Genomic DNA, 23,536 nt, shown 5'->3' on the forward strand with positions numbered 1-23,536 from the left:
TTAGCATCGCACAGATCATGCACAATTCTGTTTCTCACAATTCCACTTGGATTGGAAAATACCCATTTTCCCTAAACACACCTTTTAGCGGCTTTATTCTTTCTCCCCCCTTCCCCCCTCCAAAAAAAAGGTACCTGTGCTCAGCACAGTAAAGCACAGAGGTGCAAAACAAGTCAGAAGCTAATCCTTGGACTGGTAGGGTTGCACTCTAAACAGGAGGGAGAACATACATTCTTACTCCATTTTACAGAAGTAGAGCTGAAGAACAGGGTGATTAAGAGTTTGTATATGCTAAGGTAGTTCACAGTTTTGCTTTCTTTCACACTTTGTGTAGCCTGTTTATTTAGACTGCAACTCATCAAAACGGGATTATCTCTCATTTGTGTTTATGCACTGCCAAACACAAAGAAGCCATGAATAACTACACAAGAATCACTTTTCAGACAGTAATAGCTACAGGTGATTAATAACGATGCAACTCCAAGCACGCAGCTGGCAATACTGTTTTCTTTTCTAGGTTACACAGATTAATACTTAGAGTCATGATCCAGCGATACTTACATAAACAACCTGCACAGAGAAGGAACAGAAATAGTAAGCCTCTGCTCCTGGGAGGACTGAATTACCCAGTGCATCTGTTTTGGAGAAGAGAATGCAATAGCTGGGATGAAATGTCCACCAACCCTCACCTCTAGACTTCTTTGTCAGAGGAAGACTGGAAAATGGGAACAGGAGGAAAGGAAACTAGTATTAATCAACACAGATCTGCTGATAAGACAACTGTTGATTTCCCTTCCCTCCCCCTTACAACACATACTTAAATTATCACCATCCGAGGCTCCTACCCCTCTGTTTGTTTTAAAACCAGGGTGCTACTGCTTTCTGTATTACCTAAACAAAAACAGGGGCATTTAGTGTCATCTGAGTTGCCCTGATGCTCTCTGGGCATTTTATAGACGGTTTGCATGCTCCTTGAAGGCTGTGGGAGCCCCAGCTTTCTGGAGCAGCACCTGAAAGTTAGCTATACCAGATTTAGCAGTCTTGACTTTAAGACAGATGCATGGCATGAAACACTCAGACTTAGGAAGCCAAATCTTCCCCAGATGATACCTAGATATTGCTACACAGTATGTGTCAAGAAATGGGGTCCCAGACAGCAAGTTCACAGAACAGCAAAGCCACCAGAACAGATTTGTTTAAATGAGTATGAAGACATCCACTGAGCTATTATGTAATTGGGTGGAAAAATACTGTGGCATAATTTCTGTTACATCTCAAATCCCCAGTCTTTGCACAAAGCCTTGAAATGAGCGACTTTATAAGAACTGAGATTATAGACAAAGGGAATATATATTTACAAAGTTATTTCTTACTTGTGACCCAGAGATGGTTTAGTTTGAAATCAGAACTTCAGGCAGATACTCCACCATGAGCACAGCCCTGAGGAATGCTGAGATCAGCCATCAATAACTCTTTTCACAAGACAAGTTCCCCGAGGGCAGAAGGATAATACCAAGCTGGGTGGTAGTTTTTAAGCAGCTGGACACAAATTGGGACTTGTCGGTTGTTGTTCCCAGGCACTGCATGTCAAATTGGAATAACCTGTTGTGCTCTCCCTTTCTTTTTTTTTTTTTTTTCCCCCTCCATGACTGGCTGCAGAATCCAGAAGAGGCACCTGTTGACTCCTGGATTAGTTTCTCTGTGATGAACAGCTCTTATCAATCATCACCCAAAGAGAGATTTCAAAATAATAGTTCCTTCGCTTTCTCCATAGACACTCAGCACAACTGGCTATTTAACTGCAACCTGCTTTTTTGACACCCGAGCTCCACTGAGAAAGTTGCCTTGCCAACTGGTTTGGAGGCTTGTTGCCGTTCCCAGTGCATTCTACAAAAGCCATTCCAGGAATCAAGCTCAAGAAGCAGCTCAGAATGAGCGTAGCAGATCAGGATACATTGACAGTAGAAATGCCCATGGCAAATCTGATCTCCCACAAGCATTTGGTCTGATAGTGGGGGGGTCCTGCAATTCTCATCATGAAATACACACAGCTGTCACTGTTATAATCAACAAGCAAGTCAAATTTGTCTATTTACGTAACCTTGAAAAATGTCCCATTCAATCTGATAGTTCAGCACAGCCAGGGAGCACAAGTACTCACAGCAGCCAGCTGTTTGGCAGCCCTTAGCTTGTGGCAGAGGTGCAGCTGCCCTATGGTGAGGGCTGCTCACTGTGTTGTGACAGGGTACAGGATGCCTTAGCCAGCAACTTGCTTCCTTATCACCAATTTGATGGTGCCATTGTTTTAGGCCTTTCCGTAGCCAAAGGCTCCTCAGGAGAGATGAAGACCACAGGACACACCAGGCTCTGATGCTGGTAAGCATGAGCTAACTTCAAGCTACCTCATGCACACAGCAGTGGTCACAATGCTATCATTTTTTTAAGTACATATCAACAATATAACTGCAAAAACAGTCACCTCTAAGCAGCAACTTACCATAGAATAATTAAGGTTTGAAAAGACCTTTAATATCCTCTAGCCCTACCATCCACCTACCAACAATATTACCCAGTAACCATGGCCCTAAGTACTGCACCTACACTTCCCTTGAACACCTCTAAGAATGGTGACTCCACCACCTTCCTGGGCAGCCTCTTCCAGTTCCTGACTACTGTTTCTGAGAATAACCTCTTCCTAAAATCCAACTTGCTGCTGTTCAGATGATGTTCTCATATCCACTGTCAGAAGCTTCTTGCTGCTGTGTCATGTGTTTGAGATAAACACATTAAGAAATCCTACCAAGCATCACAATTTTCCACAGTAATTTGCCAGGCTTCTTATAACAACAGCCTGACAAGCAAGGGGGCTGCTGCAAGAAACAACCATCTTCAGACCTCGAGCCCAAAGTCATGGAGGACACTTTGGCAACAGGGCTTTTGTCTTTGAAAGCCTCATTATTATTGCAGTTCTAGTTGCTGAATGCAAGATGGTATCAACCGTAAATAGGCTCCATAGGAGGCAAGTGAAATTGGTATTCCAACTTACTTCAGTAAACAACTGAACTATTGTCAAGAGAGCAAGAAATGGCTGGAAATGTGAAGTAGGCTTAGGCATTTTATCCATCTTGAAGCATAATACAAAACAGAGCTCTGAAAGGTCAGAAGTCTCCAGTGATTAAAAATTAGGTACTGAAATCAGGCACAGAGATTTTAAAAATATATCATATGTAAACTCTGACAGCAAAATAACCCCAAGCATGTGGACCCCTCCCGTATTTATGCATGTTAGTTCTTTTAAGCTGAAAAACTCTCCATTGACAGATTAGGAAGTTCTGCACCATTAAGCAGCTCTAGCTAAATGACAGCAAAATTGCTCTAAGTGGAGCCAACACAGAGCTCACTAGATATTTTCTCCAGTATCAGTATAAGCAGCTTTGTCTCTTGCACCCATGCACCACTGTCCATATAGATGCACAACTTGCACTGCCTGTAGGGCTGAACATCAATCACATGGCTCCCTGCAGACTGTTCAAGTTCCCTTGTTTTGGTTTGGTGGGGGTTTCAGTCTTTTCCAGAGAATGGAGAGTGCCCTACACTGCTACGCTGCACAGCTGCTGTCAAAATAGCATGCAAAACTAATATTTCTCAGTCGTCTCCTCTAAAAGCTCTTCTCCAAGTGTCCCAGCAATTCCTGAAGCCGCTGGAAGAGTTGTGCTGAAAACACGTGGCTACTGAGCAGAGGCCTCCAAGATGGTGGAATCCTGCTCAGCTGACTACTACTTCACCTCATTCCTACCCCTCCAAAATACAGCCATAGTAACTTATTCAGTATTACATACTTTAAAAGCAGACCCACATTCCTTTGAAAAAGAAGCCTGTGAAGCCCTTGGACAACTCTAAGCAAAGGAAGAGTTGAGTTTTGCCATGGAACAACCCAGCGGAACAGGAACCAGTTGGCTAGGCAGGAAGCACACACTGCCTGTCAATAATAAGGAAGAAATACATGTTATTTCATAGATGCAACCTACAACTATTGGGCATTAGAGCAAACTGTCACACAAATGTGAGCTCAAGAGATCAGGCTTAAGTACTCCCTGTGGGAGTAACAAAGGGAATGGTTGTTCTTCTGTTTCTTAATCCCTCAAGATCTCATTTTGAAAATATACACTTTAATAAAAAATAAAAACAATCAAGGAAAATAAAATACTTTGATTCTTGAGAAAATACTCAGTCCCTAGATGTGGCCTGGCATTCAAGTACAATTGTTCTGGGTGGTCTGCAAAGCACTAAGCTTGCTGTGCAAGAGTATTTTAAGAACAAATCAGTGGGGCACTGGAGTGTTAGAAAATATGAATCCATGCTAAAGAAGTCCACTTCATGAAGCTATACACATAATGCAAGTGTTGAAAAAAATACTAGTTTCCCCTATCTATTTATTTTAATTTGCCATGCCAAGATTGTAATTCCTTTTTATGTATTTTGAGGATAAATATTAATCTTAATAGATCATCAAAATTATGAAGGCTTAGTTTCTGGGACTCAAGGTCATTGGGAAGGAAAACATCTACAGTCACTAAACACAGTGGTCAATAAAAAAAAAAATAAATCAAGAACTCAACAAGTCACTTTTGTTTCAGACAGTCAAAATGGCTATGCATCCTAACATGCAAGCCAGAGCTTCATCTCCACCATAAGTCCCAGGAAAATTAAAAGATTTTCAGGAAGGTTTTGGAGACATAGAATTAATGTCCCAGTTCTAACACCACTAACCTAGACACTGAATATCTACACTTTTTCAAAAGTGTAGATTCCCAGCAGAACTGGCATGGACAAAGCCAGCAAGTTAAAGTGTGAGCAATCATTTCACCACTCACATTAAATTACATCCACTGCTTTTAAGAAGGGTGCCCGCTTGAAGCGGGCCATGTCTCAGACAGTCTGCTTTGTAGCCATGCACCAAGAGATGCAGCTGCAGTTCTGATGCACGGATGCACCACATCAGTGTTAAGGCACAGTATGTATGCATCTATGAGAGCTAAAAGCATATGCTAATTGCCACCAGAAGCCATCTAATGTTTTCAGAGATACAAATGCCAGCAATAAAACAGGATTTTTCTTCAGTTCACTGGACTAGACAACATCCCACAGACCAATGCAAATCATGCAGACCATCAATGGCACACCGCCTGCAGATGTTCACACATCAAATGCCTGTACACCAGATGTGCACAAGTCAAAAAAGTTAGGCTGCCTCTTACAAGCAAGATCCTATATCTTCCAATAACTGTGAAGAGGTAAGCATGATGGTATTATTAGCTTCCAACATCTCTAAATCCTGTCAAAGACTACTCTCCCATGAGATTTGCCAACTGAATAACCCCTCACTAGAGCTGGCACCAATAATAACATGCAAGTACTCGGTCTCTCTCAAATTGATAATTATTGCTAAACCACACACCAAGCACAACCATAAAGTATTACATATATAAGAGACACTAATTATCCTCATGTCCCAGAGATGCATCATTTTGGATGGTGGGAAGGGAAAGGAAAGAGCATAATCCCTTGTTAAACTAACCTTGTTTCCAGTATAGCAAGGGAATGACAAGGGAATATCATAATCCTGCCAGCAGATGCAAAATCCATTGCATCCATCTAGGGACTGCCTTATGTCAAGATCACCTCATCTTAATGACAATACAAGAATGGTAAAACATTAACCAAATCAACCACCACTGCTTGCCTATATGTAAGTCAACAGCCAACCTCTCTATTCATTTCTTCATCAGACATTGGAAAACAGTGAAACAGCATAGCCAGTGTTTAACAGAAAGAAAAAGCCTGCTCCAAAAACTGTCCCAAGAGACAAAAGTGTTCTTTTCAAGGAAGCCTTCACACTGGTACAGCAGTAGTTCCCAGTTTCCTGGGCTGACTGAGGAAATGAAGTCCCAGTCAAACCACCAAGTGTGCAGACGAGTCAGAATAGCAATTCCTTGAGAGCTGGGCAATGGCAAGCAAAACCCAGCACCTCAGGTCAAGTATAAAGAGGCAAAAAGTTCATCACTTTGGGCACAGCACATCTAAGTTAAACTAGCCTAGAAATAAGTTTCTTCCAGAACTCCAAGTGACATGTGGACAAACAGATATAATGCCATGGAATGGAATCAGATGCCTGGTGCTTCTAAAATGATGTTAATGTATAAAAACCCAGGAAATACAATGCACATACACACTTTTTCAGGTGTGGAAGGTCTGTCTTGGAACTGCACAACCTCTTTCCTCCTCTTCTGCATATGATACAAAAGCTCACCTTGAACAGTACATTAGCGTCTGCTGGAAACTCTCAGCAGAATAGAATACAATGGTCAAGTACTCTTGCCACCAGTCAGCAATACACACAGCATGATGAGAGACTCACACAGCACAAGTCAAACGCTCTATTTCTATGCATTTCGCATAGTATTTGGCAGGAAACAGATGACAGCAGAATTAAGGAAACAGTCTAACACAAGGCACTGTTGTGCAAATAGTATCAAGCAGATAACAAATGACCAATCAGATTAACCTGATAGTAAATTCTACCTCTATGAATACATTGTATGTCATGGATAAATCAGAGTATTTCCTCAGATTGAAGCCAAAAGTACAGCAGGATTCTCACAGTGCCATTAAGTACATGTCTGTTTATTTAATCTGTACTTTTAGCATCTTTTCTATATTTAAATATTTAAACTTTAGGAATATATAGAACACATATGCATGTGTGAATGTATATAGCCACACATACCACACCCCAGCCCAGCCAAAAGACTCTTTCATTTCTACAGTCACAAGATCAATTAATAGCTTTGCACAAGTTGGAGTAGGGTGCAACTCACCCAGTACTGAAATCCAGCATTCCTGTGAATAGCGCTGAGCCACACGTTTTCCAGAAGGGAATACATGAAGGCAAAATATAAGATTAATGCTAAGAATACCACACCACAAATACAGCAGATGGGTGTTGCTCTTTTATGCATATCTTAGATCAAGATAAAGTGGAAGGAAAAAAAAAAAACACAACAACAATAAAACAAGAAACAACAGTACCTTCCTTGCCCTTTCAGCCATCAGAAGATCATTCATAATAAAACCAAAACATGCACAACAGAGATACAAGGCACCTACCTTGTGACTCTACTACAGTCATTAGCCAACTCACAGTTATCAAAGGAGTCCTCCTCTAACACAACACATGTACACTGTAGATGTACACAGTGTGTAGATGTACACTAAAGACTATGTATTTGAAACATGAAGATCACAGTTCAGTGTATTCAGTGACAGAATGGAAATGACCACTGAAGTTGCTGAACATCCACTCAAAGTTACAATTAATATATTCCTGATGGCTAACCCCGTAAGCATGCAGGGATCAGAGTTGGCAGTACAACATGCCAAAGCCACACACACTGGTCCCTTGTGAACGAAGCCAGCATGGGACACCTTTAGGATGTGGGATCCAAGGACACCAGAAGGCTGTGCACTTGGAGGAAAACTACATAGCAGTAGAGGTGGTGGTGACAGGGCACAAAAGGCAGCAGCTGGAGGCTGTACTACCACTGGGAGACCAACCTTTCTTAATATTATTGTCTGCTTCCCTGCCAGTTCTGCTTGGAAAAGAAGCGGGAACAATAGCATCATTTGTGGCTAAATCCCTATAGTACCTGAAAGAATAGGTTATTTCTTCCCAGGCCTACCAAAAGCTGCTGCAAGCACTAGTGGAGATCAGGATGATTTAAAGGAACACGTATGTTCAGTTATAAGTTGCTCCTTTTTCTCTCATTCACACTCAGAAAGAAGTTATCCAAAAAGATCAGAAACATGAAAAAAGTATGAGCTCCAACACAGTCAGAGAAGGTTAACATTACCCTCTAACAGCGTAATATCCACTGTGACAGGTACAAACAGCATCATGAAAAAGCACGAACAATACAGAAGGCATCACATCCTTCAGCAGGTAAGAAGAGAGAAGCTGTAAAGAATCATCAGCTCCCATCAGACAAACATCCCAAAGTTCACAGCCTTTACTCAGGTTTCTCCGTTTTCTTAAATTTGTTTAAAAAAAAACAGAGACAAAACTCAAAACAGCAGCAGTAAAAGAGGACAAAACAAGAAAACCCGGAAGAACACACCAATTACAGTACTTCCCACCACCTCAGATGAAGTTTCTCCAAGACTTCTAGAATCTTTCAATTTCAGAAATACCCACACAGGTTCCTCCAACCCAGGCAGGGAAAAAAACTAGACATTCCATTTCATTTTAGAAAAGTTAGATTTAAAGAAAGGAGAAAAGAGAAGTAAGAGTGCTGAACTTTCATGAAGGTCTGGAGCCAACTGTGAAGGCTGGGTCCCTCTTGGCCCCCTGGGGCCTCAGCACAGCAATAAGCTCTGCCCTGAAGAACTCTTTTAAAGCAGTTTTTCCCTCACAGAAGCAGTTATATTTATCAATTGCCACAACATTTACCACACAAACTTTTTTTCCACACTTTTCCGAGCCCTTCCCAGACACCAGCTGTGTAGCTCTCATATTGAGCACAGCACCATTAGAAGGAAGACCTGGGGCCAAGGAAAACACCTTGTCAACCAAGGCCTGCTGTCACAGCTTCACTCGCTCTCTTTCTCCCACACCAGAAGAACTCAGACAAGACCAGATGCAGCACTAATGTTATGGAATACTGACAACTAGACAAGAGCATTGCATCGTCACAAGCACCAGTGTTCCCCAGCCCGTCCATCCATCCTAACTACTGCAAAGCATTGTTCATAACTCCCATTCTCCAGAAAGCATTAAATGCCTTAGAAAAGTGCTATTAAGAAATCACGTACTTACATATCTTGAGGAGAAACCGCTTGAGGGAGTAAATTGATATTTCCAGCTCAGCACCTCCAAAAGCCTCTCCCCGGGGATAATAGGCACCCACTCTTTGGGGTCTGAAGCCAAATGGGACTCACAGACTTCCCAACCCCACTGACCCAAGGTGAAAGCTTCAACAGAATTGCCTGAGGCTCACTGGCACTTAACACTGAACTAAGCTAAGATTCACACAACAAGCCGAGATTGAGAAGCATTTTACCTTCACTTCACCTACGGCTCACTAATACTACTCTCTCTCTGCAAACTCTTCTTAAGTGCTTACACCTGGACTTGATCAGGCTCAATTAAGCAAGATGGAGATCAGCTGGAACACTTTAGCACCTGGGCATTGCTCAGTTGGTAGAATGATCAGCCACTTGCCTAAAAAGCTAACTACATTAAGGGGCTTTGGCCTATCAAATGCTGCTGTGAATTATTTTATGTTGGATGCTGCAAAAGGGGAAAGGGAACTTGCATACAATCGTATTTATGGTTTCCTTAACTTCTTTCCATGCAACCAAGGCAACAAGCCTACTTATGTGCTGTGGTTTATACTTACAAGATGCCCTCCTTCTTTTGCATAATACTGGAACTATAATGAAATGATTCTTGTTTTTTGAATGTTTTTGTAATCTTAACTGGCTGATTCTCACCCTGTTTTTCCTTCTCTGCTACTTGTTATGGAGTTACGGAAAATACACTTTTCTGAGACACTCAGCACTTGCTTTTCCATCTGGATAATGCTATCCACTTGGTGAGCTCCATGAAATCCCCACTGCCTGATCCATTACTCTTTCTAACTAGTTTTTAGTTACAAGATACCATTTAGAAAAAAGCTAAAAAAACAACAACAAAAAACAAGAATCCAAACAGGTTTTTCCTGCACTTCCTATATTAACAGAGCACAAAAAATATCATTTTGTCAATATTTTTGCTTGTTTTCTCAATATGCTTTTATACCAAATTCTAGCCTCTGTGTCAGTAACATGAGAAGAGGGAGCACTTCACCTGAAACTAATGTTCCCTTATTTTAGGGCAACTGGGTAAGCAGAACAACCTGCACCTGATTCTGTACTCTGACAAAAACTCTTTCAAATTCAGGTGAAGTAAACGAGGAGCACAAACCCATCTTGCTGCCTACAGTGCTCCTTTCGCAGAGGCTATAATACTTTTGCTAACAGCTGTACCTCTGCAACAGCAAGAGCTTCTCAAGGAGACATGAACAGCCCCCTCTCCTCCCCCCAATACTTTCAACATGTAAATACATGTACATATTCCTGTGTTCTGAAATATTTTAGTAGCATACATTTTAAGAAGTAAAACTACAAATCTCATTTAAAAATGACCATTTTTAAAGTTTTTTATTAGCAGTGAATATTTTTTAAAAATCACATTTTATTTGCTCACTCCAATGTAGCAGCACCTATTCTATATTAATCTATAAATGACTGCTCCCTGAAGCAGCAGCTTAGTATTGCTTGGTTGTATTCTGGTATTCCTGTTAACCTCTTAGAAAACCGGTAGTTATGAGCGCTTTGAAATAATCCCTTTCTAAGTACTTCATTACAGGTCTTACAACAGCGGTTGAACTCAATTAGCCAGGTTGCATTTCTGTAATTTCTTTAAGAATAAAGGTTGATTCTCACCAAGTCTTACCATCTCCTCAGGTACCGAATTTCTAAAACCTATTTCATTCATACCACTCCCAATCCACACATGCACCCAGTATCACTGTGTACCCAGTATGCACTACTAAATAAGAAAATTGAGAGAAAACTTTTAATGAACTACCATCATCTTTCTTAGTAGAGCTGGAGATTTCAAGCATGCCATCCCTTCAATTTCTTTAGATTGTTTATCTGTGAAAGCTGAAAAACAGAATTTTTGGGATCATTCACTGGCCCCCACATTTTGTTCACTAGTATTGAAGTGACGATGAACAATACAGTGTTGTAACAATCAGAAAGACCAATACAGTGAAATGGAGATACAGGAAGTACAATAACACAGGGACAGGCTCAAATGGAAAAATGGAAACAACAACAACAACAACAACAAAAAAAAGCACTCACCTGTCTCTGAATATCCAAGCTCACAAGGAGGAACTCCACAAAAGAGGGATCTCCAAGAAGAGATCCCTCCCCAGTAGGGATCAGCCCTTAGAAGAGGTCTAAGAGAGGTGTAGCCAGGCTCCACCCCTTCTGGTCACACAGCTGAATTACCTTCACCTGTGCTCCCAGAGCTAAGTCCTTTCCCCAGGTGCTCAATCAGTAGTTCTAGGCCATGACTGAGAAGTTACCATACAAGTAGCCAGCAAGGACTGTGACTTGGTGCATATGTTGATACTTTCCAGAGCTGCAAAGTGCTCCTAGGGGAGATGGCTTCCAGGTAGACCCTTCCACAGCACCGTTTCCACAGTCTTCTAAGCCACACCTACTAAGTTGAAGTAAATGCTGCAACTTTTACTCCAGAAATCTCAACACAATTTGCTGCACCATTTTTTTGGTACCATTTTTTGCCTTTGCCTGTCTGTTGGACATTACTTGGTACATCCTAGAATTTCAACTGTGTATGCAGAAAAAAACAAACAAAACAAAACAAAAAACCAGCACAAAATATAACTTCAGATGCAGTTTCACAGGCAGTTCAAATCACTATAAAATTGCCTGATGCTGAGAGCAAAGGTCATAGCCTCACATTGCTCACATACTCCTTCCCTCTCTCATGCTTTTCTTCTGAAATCACAAGGCTAAGGGATGAGTCCGGATCAGAGCACTAATCTAGCAGTCTTTTTAGAGTTATCTTTTTAGAGCTGGTGTTCATTTGGATTGGCAAATGGCTGCATTCCTCATTTAATCTGACCTTTTAAAAAAGCGTTTGCTAACACTGAATTCATCTTCTAAGATTTACAACATACTCTCCATCCTTATTGCCACAATAGCAAACACTCTGTCAGAGTCTCTCTGTTTATGATGTTGTGCCACATCTCCAAGTTGGAATCAACATGAAGAAACAATTTACCCTCATGCAGGTACAGGAGCATGATAGGAACACACTGACCTAAGACTCTGGTGCCCCAGAAAGAATGCTGTGGCTTTTCTTTGACGCGCCTTGAGATTGTGCCTTGGATCTATCTAAAAGGACAGAGAAGCTGCTTGCTTGTAAGGTTTTATAAGTGAAAGGTGAAGTCAGAATACAGGTTTCCTTTCTGCTATGAGAAACTGTGGATTGTCAACCACCCGGAAATTACTAGCATTATCCATACTCTGAGGAAACAGCATAACCCCAGACTGGGACAGCAGAAACCAGCACAGGGGGCATGCTCACTTAAAACAAAATTTGTTTTCAGATTCTGCTGATGCAATAGAGTCTCCAAAGCCTGTCGAGGCTGTCATTTCCCTTTTCTGGTGGGTGATATGGAACAGGCAGTGCCCTACAGACACATCCTAAGTGTCTGGCATACTCACATTTCCTTTTGATGGTTTTCACATACAGCAAAATCTGTCGTTCTTGTGGAAGAAAGGCCTGATAGTAAACATAGAGAGAAGTTGCCTGTTGAATCCTTTCAGAGCCAAAATAATGCATGACTTCATGCAGGCTCCTTTTCTTATTCCTTCTTTGTGCTCATTTACCCACTAGAAGAGCAAACCACCCCCCATTGTCATCAATTGGATTACAGATTTCACTAAAACATAGACATCCACTTCCAGGTTTGATGGTATTTAGGACTAAATTCAGAGCTCTGTATGCATCAGCCCAGCCCGTGAGAGCTCTGAGATCACTGCAGGAGCTAGAGATACTTGCCATCCACAGGCCATCAAGGCTGAAAGAAGTCATTCATGGGAAAGTCAGAAGCTTCACATATATATGTGGATATAAGCAAGTCTCAACAACCACAAAAGCCAGTTGTTAGTGCTTCTCTGCAATGAGAAAATGGTTTCCATACTGCTTTCAGTTCCTTTTGCATGCAGTACAGTGAATCTTATCCTCGCACAGTCAAAGGGTAATCAAGATCTCATAAGTTACCAGGCCTCTTACTGTTATTGAATTTCCCTCCATTTCTTATCTTGAGTAGCTATTATGATTCCAGGTATTCAAGGGAATGTCACTCAGAAAAGATAAGGTAATAAACCCATTGATATAGGACCCTTGTACTTAGATTTCTGCATACCTGGCTCCCTGTTTATATTATTAACCATGTCAGGAAAAAAAAAAAAGGGGGGGGGGGTTAAATTACCCAACATTTCCTTCTCAAACAGTGTGCGGAGTAGAAATTGCTCAGCAGATGTCATCTATCCTTCTTCATCAACAGAAAAGAGATTTTTTGGGTTAATTTTGCCTGTTTTCCTAAGGAATGCCGATTCTGAGGGAAGGAGGTCACCCCACAATCCTCCATTAAAATATATCCATCTCACCTCTTTGAAATGAGAAATTAATTGCTTGAGTCTGTTTGACTAAGCTTAGGGGAAAAAACCCAACAGCTTCTTTTTAGGCAGTAGGTCCTCTAGACCTTGGGGGAGGAATCTCATCTCTCCATTCTCTTCTCCCCAAATTATGTTCTTAATTAACAAGTTAGACACACAAATCAACGCTCTTCATTACATTCAGCAAAAAATACACAACCTGCTAAAACAATGCCAGTTGATAGCAAGCACTTACTTTCACATTCAGAGCTTCTCTGAAGACGAGCTTTGCCACACAGCCATTATTTAGTTTCCCATAAACAAGACCAAAGATCTGCTACGGGATACATTCCTGTTAATGAAGTCCACTTTTGATCCGAGCCATCTTTTAAATGTTGATACCTTTCCAAATGCAATGAGAAATACTCAGTGTCCGGGAGAACCATTTACATCACTGATACATAAAAGAAGTCCTAAAATTGGCATACCTAGAAGTTCCCAAAGAACTTCAGGGGAAACAGTGTTTCTCCAAACTTGGCAAAACCCATGTAAGATGGATAGGCCGATCTTGCAGCTTGGTATGGAGGCCCTGTACTCTCCATCCCAACACTCCTGCCTCCTCTCCTAGATGCCAGGCTCTACCTCCTCCTTTACACCAGCTCTGAAACTTATCAGATTCATCATGCAAGCTGCCAGCAGGGTGCAAGACTCTGTCTGGATCAGCAATCTGAACCAGGTCAGTAAAAACATGTCAGAAGAGGACAGACAGGAAAAGAAATTGCTCTCTTTTGGTGGAGGCGGCCTGCTACACCACCTCGAGTCTACTGTTTTCATTCCAACCTTCTGATAACGTCAGCAGATGAGCACTTACAGAGCTGGCTGTGGCCACCCTGTGGGGATGGACCTGCCTCTAGCTGCCACATCTGCCCATTCCTGGGCAGACACCAAACAGCTTCATCATCAGCCAAAGGCAATATCTAACTTTACTGCAAATGGAACAAGGTGGAAAGCCCAGTATCTTTGCCTTAAAGCACTGAGGAACGTGAGCCTAAGCCGAAGCATCACGACGTGAGGTTTCAATGTCCAGAGCTAATGTGCTGCCATGCTCTGTGAGCTCAGCAGGCAAAACCTGCAGTGTCTCACCTGACCCATGACAGAACACAGCCACACTGTCAAGCCAGGTTCACTCTCAAGGCCAGCAAGAACAGACAGGACAAATGATTAAAAACACATAGTACGAGTCCCTTAGCTTTAATACTATTCTAGCAAAATGGCATAAGAAAACCAAGCATACCTTGACCATAACAATGAAATTTTGGGCCTTCTTTGAAAATGAGACTTTCAGGTGCACACAGTTTCTTTTTTTTAAATGCAAGCTGCACACTCCAAAATGTGTTGAAAGACCTAATGGGTGGCATGCAATGCAATAAGGGATGGGATAGGGGATGAGGGCTGAAAATGGCAGAGGGACAACAATTTACATTTCAAAGTATTGGAAGAGTTGCACCAGATGTTTAAATGATGTTCCCAAAAAGGGCTCGTACCCTCTTATGTATTAACCACTGAAGCTCTGGTTTGCAGCATTCTGCATCTGAAATATACTTTAGAGCTGACTGCCCCAGTGATGTGGTCATTTCAACAGGCTACGTGGAACATGCCATGAATTTGAGCTTCTACACCTGAACTGGGGATAAATCGTCAAGCAAACTGCACTTAAGCTAGGGCCAAGATGCACCAAGTGAAGAGCAGCATGCCTGTGCTCTGTGGCATACCGCTGGGAACTATTTCCATGTTGAGCAATCCATGCAGATGTGTCCTGAATCAAGTTTAATTTTTCTGTGAACTTCTGTCAGGAACCAAGATGGAACGCCAAGACACTGGACACTGGAGCTACACCACTCTCTCTTCACCTGAGAAAGACAAACCAAGGAACCAACCAACCAACCAACCACACACAGACAACAGCAAACAGAGAAATGGAGAAGACTAGGGATAAAAAGAAACAGAACTGCTGACTCAGCACATTGAAAAACCCCACAGTGATCATGCCATCTTAAATCAATTCCCTTTCCAAGATCTACACCACTACCTGCATTTCTGTGAATGTGGCTTTACTGCAATTTCTTTCAGATCAAAACTGAAGCAAGTACAAAAGACTGCCCAGCCAAGAGGACTGCAAGTGTCCCAGCTAACCAGCGTGCGATAGCAGAGACCTTGAAGCTCCTTCTCAGCCCATAGGTCTTATTTTTATGCAGACTGTATTGATTTATTGCGAGGTATCAGGAAATTTCTGAATGATCTGGCCAGCTTCACATGCTTCGCTGACTTTTGAAATGAAAGCAACAGAGCTTTTGCTTAAGTCAACAGTGTAAGTCACCGGTTTAAAGGTCACCACTTGATTGCACAGCACAAGAAGCAGACACTTATCTTCCCAGTCCAAGGACTTCTGGCTTTCTGGGCAGCAGCACACAACACTGTAATGGATCATTTGGAAATACGCTTTTGCAGAGATATAAACAAAACAGGGTACAAGAGGACGGGCCTGTGAGCACAGGGTGCCTGGGCCTGCTGTCCCACATGTAGCCCTGGCTTTAGACGAGCGGTCACCAGGCCATCCCGGCAGCCTCCTCCCCTACACAACAGGCGGGATGTAGGGCAGCAGCTCAGGGCGCAGCCTGCACCAGTGCCCGTGCCATCACCCTGAGCCAGGGCCGCCAGGAGGTCGCAGGGAGGTGAGGGCATGGAGCTGGTAGATGCCACCGTCCCACATACACCATGGGCAGCAGTATGGGAGATCTTGATCTGCTTTGGAGAGGCAGTGCAGGGGAAGAGGTGGGCTAAAGCAAAAAGTGCACCTTGGGAAAGAAAAATCCCGCAACTCCACGGGGTGTGCACTCCCAGCTAATGCACTTATAGCTCAGCAAGTTGTTTCCAAATCCCAAAAGCGAGTCAGGACATCGGCCTGGCTGAGCTGCAACCGCAGCAAGGCCCCTCCTGCGGGCACCGGGGGGCCTTGAGAGCAGCTCCTCCAGAACTGCTAAGAAAGCAATCCCCAGCAAATCCCATCGGACTAACCGTAAAAAAGGGCCAATCCCAGGCAAAACCTATCGGGCTGACCCAATGAAAAAGGCTGGCTGCTGTGGCAGGGCTGTGTTGTCATACATCGCTTACGTTTGTTTTAATTTTAAACCCAGAGTCAGCCCAAGGTTTGTTACACAAACATATGGCACCCGTATTACATTCTGCCTCGTATTTATAGAAAGTACTGCGGCAGTCCAGACAGCGCAAAGATGCCATAACGTTAACAACATTTATTATTAGTATGACAAAAGAACAAAAGTAAGCCTGCAGAAACCATGACTTAAAGTTTAAGGGGTTGATTGGAATAAGGAACCAAACTGCAGAGCTATTAGTGAAGAAAATCCCTCCAGCATTAACACACGCAATCCCCAGGCCACCGAGCGTTTTGTTATATAAACACGCCCCCAGAAAGGCAATTTCTTTAAAAACTCAAGTCCTGAACACCGATTACCATGTTTAATACCAGCCCGATTAGCACTGCTGAGCCCCAGCCCGGGGAGCGGTGAGGCAGAAGTCCTCATCCCTTTCTGGATCCTGCTGCTGAGGAGAGTGGATTTGGGACAAAGGGTGAATCTTAACGATGCCTTTTTATTGCCCTGCCACTTCCTCCTCAGCCCAAACAAGTGGGAAGGGTACCAGCATGTCCCCAGCAGCTATAAATGCCATTACTAGATTTTTCCATTCCAACTGCAAAGGTACACGCAGCAGTGGCCGAATCCTCTACCCTTGACCTAAAAAAAAAAAAAGGGAAAAAAAAAAAAAAAGGGAAGCAGGAGAAAGCACCCCAGCAGCACTCGCAAGGCCGAACATTCTGGAAGAGCATATTAGCTTTGGCCGCTGCCCAGCACTAGCTGCAGGAGTGTGCTGGTTAATCTGTAGCCAGACTGAGAGCAATGGGGAGCAGGACAGGGCCACCCTGCAGGCAAGGAAGGGTGAGGGGCGGGGGGTGTTTTTTTGTTGTTTGTTTTTTGTTTGTTTTTTTTTTTTCCAAAAAAATTTTATTGGGAGAACTACAAAACATTTACAGTACAAAGTTTACAGTCTCACACAATTTGTAGTGAACTGACTCCCGAAAAATATATTACAACTCAAGTTGACTTATCCTTTAGTTACATTCAAAACATACTTCTGTTAAAGTAGTCCAAAAGAGTACATAGTGCTCAATCTGTACCTATGTACAAACAAAACTAAGCTACCGCTCATTCATCCACCGTCCAGGAAAGTTTTGGAAAACTCCCGACTTTCTACATAAGAAAAAAAAAATATTACAAGTTTTGGAATTCAATTAAACAAGATATGCTCGTGAATAAAGTTTCAGATCCAAAGATGGCCGCCATTCTTACAAAATAAAGAGTGGTGAAATTTTGCTGTAGTCAAAACCCATCCCTACATTCAAATTATCACCTCAAGCATTAAGAGAAATACTCATTTGGTTGAGAAGTATTTAAGGCAAGCGTGGACCCTCCAGAAGGCACTGTGAGGCATAATACTGGGCACCCCAATTATTGCTACATCCGTTGAGACTACATCACAGTGTGAGTGGTGGAGTTAGGCAACGAGGAACACTTTTTGGTTATACTTGGAACGAGGCTGCATCAGGTTCGCCACTTTGAAGTCTGATTGCCAAAAGTCAGTCTCTTGTTGGTTTTCTTCTACTCGGACGGGCTACAACCATTTACATTCTAAAAAAATCCCATAGAAATTCCTCAAACTACTTCCACAGCATCGAGACCGATTTCTATACAGAAACCATGCAATCTTTCAGATTTACGTAAACAAGGAAAGAAATTAATGAAATAAATATTACATACAATCTCTTAAATTAAGAATTTTACTCATTTACAATAAAATAACCAAGTGAAGTTACAAAAAGGCATATATTACTGTGAAAAGAACACACTCCACATTTCGCCGATTAATAATGGCAATCATAATTTAAACATAATAAAAGAATATATATCTATTGCTTTTCATCATACCCGATAAATACAGTATGAACAAATTACCAATGCATACTTTTCACAAGATAATAAATAAGTTAAATAGTTTCATATTGAGTTGTGTGCAGTGACTCATTCATGCAATCAACTCAAAACAGCTAAAAAAAAATTAAAAAAAAAAAATCAGCAGTTATTCTCCAACAATTACAAACTAAACTCGGTCGAGTGCTTCCAAATAAAGCAACAACGAAAAAGAAAAGTTGTTCTAAGCCAAACATCCACTAAGTGGTGGCAATGGAACCAATATTAAACTTTGGAATGAAGGTTTTAGCATTTGTTATAATAATAATATATAGATATATAAAAAAAATAGAAGGTTGTTATCAAGGCATATTCTTGGCAGGATGTTGGATTTCGCGCTGGAGAAGCTCGCGGTGGGTCCGGCCGCGTTCCCGGATGGAATGGTGCTGCTGGTGCGGATCAGAACTCGTCTCCGGAGAACGAGAAGGACAACTCCGAAACACAAATCCCCCTTCTTCCAAGGTCTCTCTAGAAAAATAGGTTTGTTCAGTTCACGTCAGTCGCCCTTTCGCACGACGCTTTTCGCTTTGTTCAGCTCTCGTGTGTACATTGATAGGTTACGCGTATAAAAAAAGAAAAAACAAACGACAACAGACAAATAGAGAGGGGGGCCGGCTCGCTCCCCGCGCCCCACCGCCCGCGGCCCCATCCTTCTTTCCTTCCTTCCACCCTTCAGTCGTCGGAGATGGAGAGGCGGCTGAAGATGGGAAGGCGGCGGCCCGAATCCAGGCCGGGCGACTCGGAGCCGCTGAGCGAGCCGGAGCTGAGCGAGCCGCTCAGGTAGCTCTCGCGGTCCGAGAGCGAGTCCGGCGGGCTGGGCGGCGCGTCGAACACGGGCGACTCGGAGAGGCGGCGCAGGGGCTGGAAGCTGAAGGGCGGCGAGGCGGGGGGCGGCGGGCAGCCCCCGGGCGGCGGCGGCGGCTGCTGCTGCTGGCAGCGGTAGTAGGCGGCGGCGGCCACGGCGGCCGCGGCGGCGAAGCCGGGCGTGTGCAGGGCGAGCGGCGCGATCAGGCTGCCCAGCTCCTGGCCCGAGAAGGCGAAGGCGTTGTTAGCGCAGGGCGGAGAGAGCAGCTCCTCGCAGTACGAGGCGGAGGCGGGCGGCGGTGGCGTGCGGGAGCCGCCGGGGCTCTCCAGCAGCGCGGCATCCAAGCGGCCGCCGGGCTGCGGCGGCGGCGGGGCGGCGCCGTGCGGGTGCGGGGGGTGGTGTTGGTGGTGGTGGTGGGCGGAGAAGCCGGAGAAGCTGAGGCTGTGGTGCAGCTTGGGCCGCTCCCCGCCGCCGCCGCCGCCGCCGCGCGGGTGCCCGAAGCCGCCGCCCAGCGGGTGCTCGCGGGGCGCAAAGGCGCGGAGGTCGCCGGTGCTGCCGGCGGGGTGCGGGGCCGCGTGGTGGTGGTGGTGGTGGTGCTGGTGCGGCGCGGCGGCCGAGGGCGGGGGGGCGGCGGCCGTGCCCCCGCCGGGCGCCGGGCGGCGCTCGTCGGCGTTGTGGATGAAGTGGCAGCGCGGGCCGTAGGGGCAGAAGCCGATCGTGTGGAAGGTGCGGCAGAGCTCGGTCTTGTACTTGGGGTGGCGGGTGAGACTGCGCAGCTCGTGGAAGCCGTGGGCGAACTGGCACTTCTCGCCGTACTTGCAGGCGCCGCTCTCCTCGAAGGGGCGGCACAGCTCCGTCTTGTAGCGCGTGGAGTTGATGGGCGCCCCGCCGCCCCCCGAGCCGCCCCCCTTGCCGGCCGCCGCCTGCTGCTGCTGGAGCTGCTGCATCAGGTGCTGGCTGCGCTCGCCGTTCTCGCTGAAGGAGCGGTCCCGGAACTTGTTCTCCTTGTTCAGCAGGGCCGTGGGGCTGCCGCCGCCGCCGCCCCCGCCGCCGGAGCCCGGCTCCTTCAGGCCGCCGAACGAGGAGGAGGACGAGGACGAGGAGGAGGAGGACGAACTGGAGCCGGTGGGGCTGGGGAACTTGGTGCCGGCGGCCAGGGCCGGCAGGTTGCTGGTCGAGTGCCGCCGCAGGAAGCCCGGCGCGAAGCTGGAGCCGGAGGAGGTGACCGGGGTGCCCACGGCCTTCTTGTCCAGCATGCTGCTGAGGTTGGTCAGCGACTTCTCCGTCTGCGGGGCGGCGGGACGGAAGAAAAAGAGCGGGTTGCAGCGGGACCGCGCCGAGCCCGCGCCGCCGCTCCGCCGAAGTCGGGCGGAGGAGCCCCGGCCCCGAACGCGGCACCCCCCGGCGCCCCGCGCCCCCCTTACCTTGCACAAGAAGTCGATGTCGTAGAAGGCAGATAACAGCGTCGTAGACATCTCTAGATCCTGTAATGGTCGGAAATACAGGAAGGACCGAACGATCCCGCTCTCCTCGGAGGGTTTGGAAAAGCCACGACGAGACGGGAGGGGGCCGCGTGCTTCGGAGCCGAGACGGTCCCGGCTCCTTCCCGGCAAGGCGGGCGGGACGGCGGGTGCCGGGCCGAGGCGGCGACGGCGGCTGCACAGCAGCGAGCGACCTGCGGGAACTCCGCGGCGCCCCGCGCCGCCTCCATATAAACGCCGCCGCCGCGGCCCGCAGGGGCGGGCCCCGCTCCCCTCCGCCCCGCTCCGGCCCCCGCCCCGCCCCGAACCGAGCGGCCCGGCGGCGGCCATGGCGGCACGGGCCCCGCGGGAAGGGGCCGCCCCCGCCCGCCCCGCCGAAAATAAACCCGTGCCACGTAACTGCCGCGGGACAAAGGGCCGCGCGCGGGGCGGCGGCGGGTGCGGGCTGCTGCGGGCTGCTGCGCCACGGGCCGCTCGCACCCCTCCCCCCCCGCAGCCCCGGACGGGCGGCTGCCCCGTGAAAGTGGCGCAGCGCCTGCCCCGCGCCGCCGGGCGGGAGGCGAAGTTAGCATCCGCGAAGCTCAAGCGCTCGGTGGTCGCCCGTGGTCGCCCTACTGCGAGCCGTGCCCGGCTGCAAACTTCCCACGTCAGCAGGAAGCGCGCGCTGTCAGAGCGCGTTTGCGAGCGCGGGGCTGGGGGTGGGTGCGTTCCTCGGCCGCCCGTTGGGCTTTGCCCCACACCGCGCTCGTGTACCACCCTCCCCTCCCCCCGACCCACCGCTGGTGGGTCCGGCCCTTCGCGCCCCTCAGGGCCCCTCCGAGCTGAGCTCGGCGCCGCGCCGCCCCCTGGCGCCCGCCCCGCGTAATACTGCCGGCCCCGGGGAGTGCGGCCGTGCCGCCCGCGTGCGGTGCTGCCCCGAGCCCGGCGCCGCTGCTCCCGGCCCGTCCCTAGCGAGCTGCTGGGGCCGGCTAAGGGTTAAAGTCCTGCGAACGGCTGGTGCGCGGTAACTGCGAGCAACGAGACCGCCAGGCGGACCTTTATTTGCTCCCTGTAAAGTAGGGGGGAGCGCGGCGCTTGCTACGCAAGCCGTGAGGCACCGTGCCACCCAGTGCACCCGACTCGTCCTCAGGGCCCACGAAGCTGCCAGAACGCGAGCTGCCGTCTCACGGCCACCGCCCAGCACCGCGCGCGGCACAGGCGCCCAGCTCTCATCGCGGTGCTAACTCTCCCCTTTGAGCGAGCGGGCGCTTCGCTTTAAGTAACATACGTCACCCCGAGCCCTGCAACTGACAGCGAGCGCTCGGATTCCCGCTCACGCTCGAGCCCCGGTGCGATCTCGCGCCCCCGCCAAGCTCTGCCTGGAAGCGCAGCCCGCTCCGCAGCACAACAGCCTCGCGCCCCACCTCCGGCCGCGCGGCCCCCGCCCGCCGGTGCCGCCGCGCACGGCGGTGCTCTACTGCCACCTGCTGGCCGCCCATGGCGCTGCACGGCCCGGCCCGGCTCTCCCGGCTGTCCCGGAGCGGCGGCAGCGCGGGAAGCGCCGCACACAGCGCCGCTGCTCGACTCGCATCGAGTGAAAGCGGTTTGCAAAACGTCAACGTTTCGCAACAGCGGCCATTCGATTTGCAGAAAATGCGGGCACGCGAAGCGTTAACTGATGCAGGTCCATCTACAAGGCTGATAGCAAAGTGAGGTTCAGAGAAGAATGCAGTAACGTTTAAAACAGTCAAAATCTTGTCAAGGGCAAAGAAAGAAGCCAAGGTTTATTTAAGTAACACTTAAAAATTTACCCTATCCATTTAATAATTACCATCCCACACATAGAAAGAAAAAAAAACCCTAAATTTTTCTTGGTATTAAAATACAGGAGGTCAAAACTTGGACTAAAACGTACCCTAACAGGTGGCCTGCACCTGGCTGAATGGAAAATATTAGGCTGAGCTGCTCTACTTCCTACAGTAGCAACAACAAACCATGCTCAGCCGAATTAAATTAGCAAATGCATTTAAAGGGAACGGTCCCCAGCAGCACACCTGACAAAAAACGACTGGACTCACGGATGGAAAATGCATTGGAAGCATGAATAGTGAACAGTTTGTGGCAGGCTTCCTGGGCTCATTATGGCCATGTCTCAGCTCCACGGATACCCTCAGGATTGGCTCCTTGCTGAGCCTACAGCTCCCTGAGAATGAACTTTTAAGAACTTTGTAGTTTTTTAGGAACTTTTGGTAATTTACTTTTTCAGATTTCAATCTTTGCCCTTGTCAACAGACCGCAGCAAATTCAATATTTTAAGGCAGAGTGATATTTGCTCATTCTGAATGGCCAATTTTGTGAATTCTGCCGTTTTCAAAAATTCTGGACTTGGAGGTAGGGCTGTAAGGAGGCGGGCAATGAGCTGGGCTTGGTCCTGGGCCCTTTGGAAGAGTCGGTCAAGCTCTCCTCCATCCGGCAGAGCCAGGTGGGTCACCTGGGAGAGCAGCAGCAGGTGCTTACCCAGCAACCTGGCACTGGTCAGCTTCTCTGCCCAGAAGTTCACTTCCCCTTTGTCAAACAGGCACTCGTCTTCTTCCTAAGTGGAAACACAGCCATTAGGAAAGGACCCATGTGGCATGGCAAGTGCTAAGTGAGGCTGTAGCGAAGCAGGAGAGCATGCAGTCTGAACCCAGCAATCAACAGCAATGACACTAAGTGCAATTAGCTGCAGCTGCAGCCAGCAGCCATTTGTTAAGTACCTCTTGATTTATTTCACTGTTTGTTGGTCTTTTAATTTCGTGCTGATATTGCCAGGCCACTGACATCAAACTCTATTTATTTATTCTAAGCACTGTCCATGTGATTTATTTTTT

General features: G+C 46.7%; 2 protein-coding genes across 2 annotated transcripts in view; both read right to left on the bottom strand.

Moving 5' to 3' along the window:
- Positions 1–19,073: 19,073 nt before the first annotated feature.
- Positions 19,074–20,941, bottom strand: ZFP36L2 (ZFP36 ring finger protein like 2; the record flags this gene model as incomplete). The annotated part of the gene is made up of 2 exons (XM_079549894.1): positions 20,631–20,941; positions 19,074–20,492 (listed from the first exon to the last, which is right to left on the bottom strand). The coding sequence occupies exons 1-2, from the start codon at positions 20,679–20,681 to the stop codon at positions 19,074–19,076; spliced, it is 1,470 nt and encodes a 489-aa protein (XP_079406020.1). The 5' UTR covers positions 20,682–20,941.
- Positions 20,942–22,935: 1,994 nt separating this feature from the next.
- Positions 22,936–23,536, bottom strand: part of THADA (THADA armadillo repeat containing) — a gene marked incomplete at both ends in the record, with an annotated part of 151,528 nt that continues 150,927 nt past the window's right edge. Inside the window, one exon of the mRNA XM_079550771.1 lies at positions 22,936–23,259. Coding sequence (XP_079406897.1) covers positions 22,936–23,259 — 324 coding nt within the window. The remainder of the gene's footprint in view (positions 23,260–23,536) is intronic.

Source organism: Tetrao urogallus (genome assembly GCF_951394365.1).
Source record: "Tetrao urogallus genome assembly, chromosome: 2".
Classification (NCBI taxonomy): Eukaryota; Metazoa; Chordata; class Aves; order Galliformes; family Phasianidae; genus Tetrao; species Tetrao urogallus.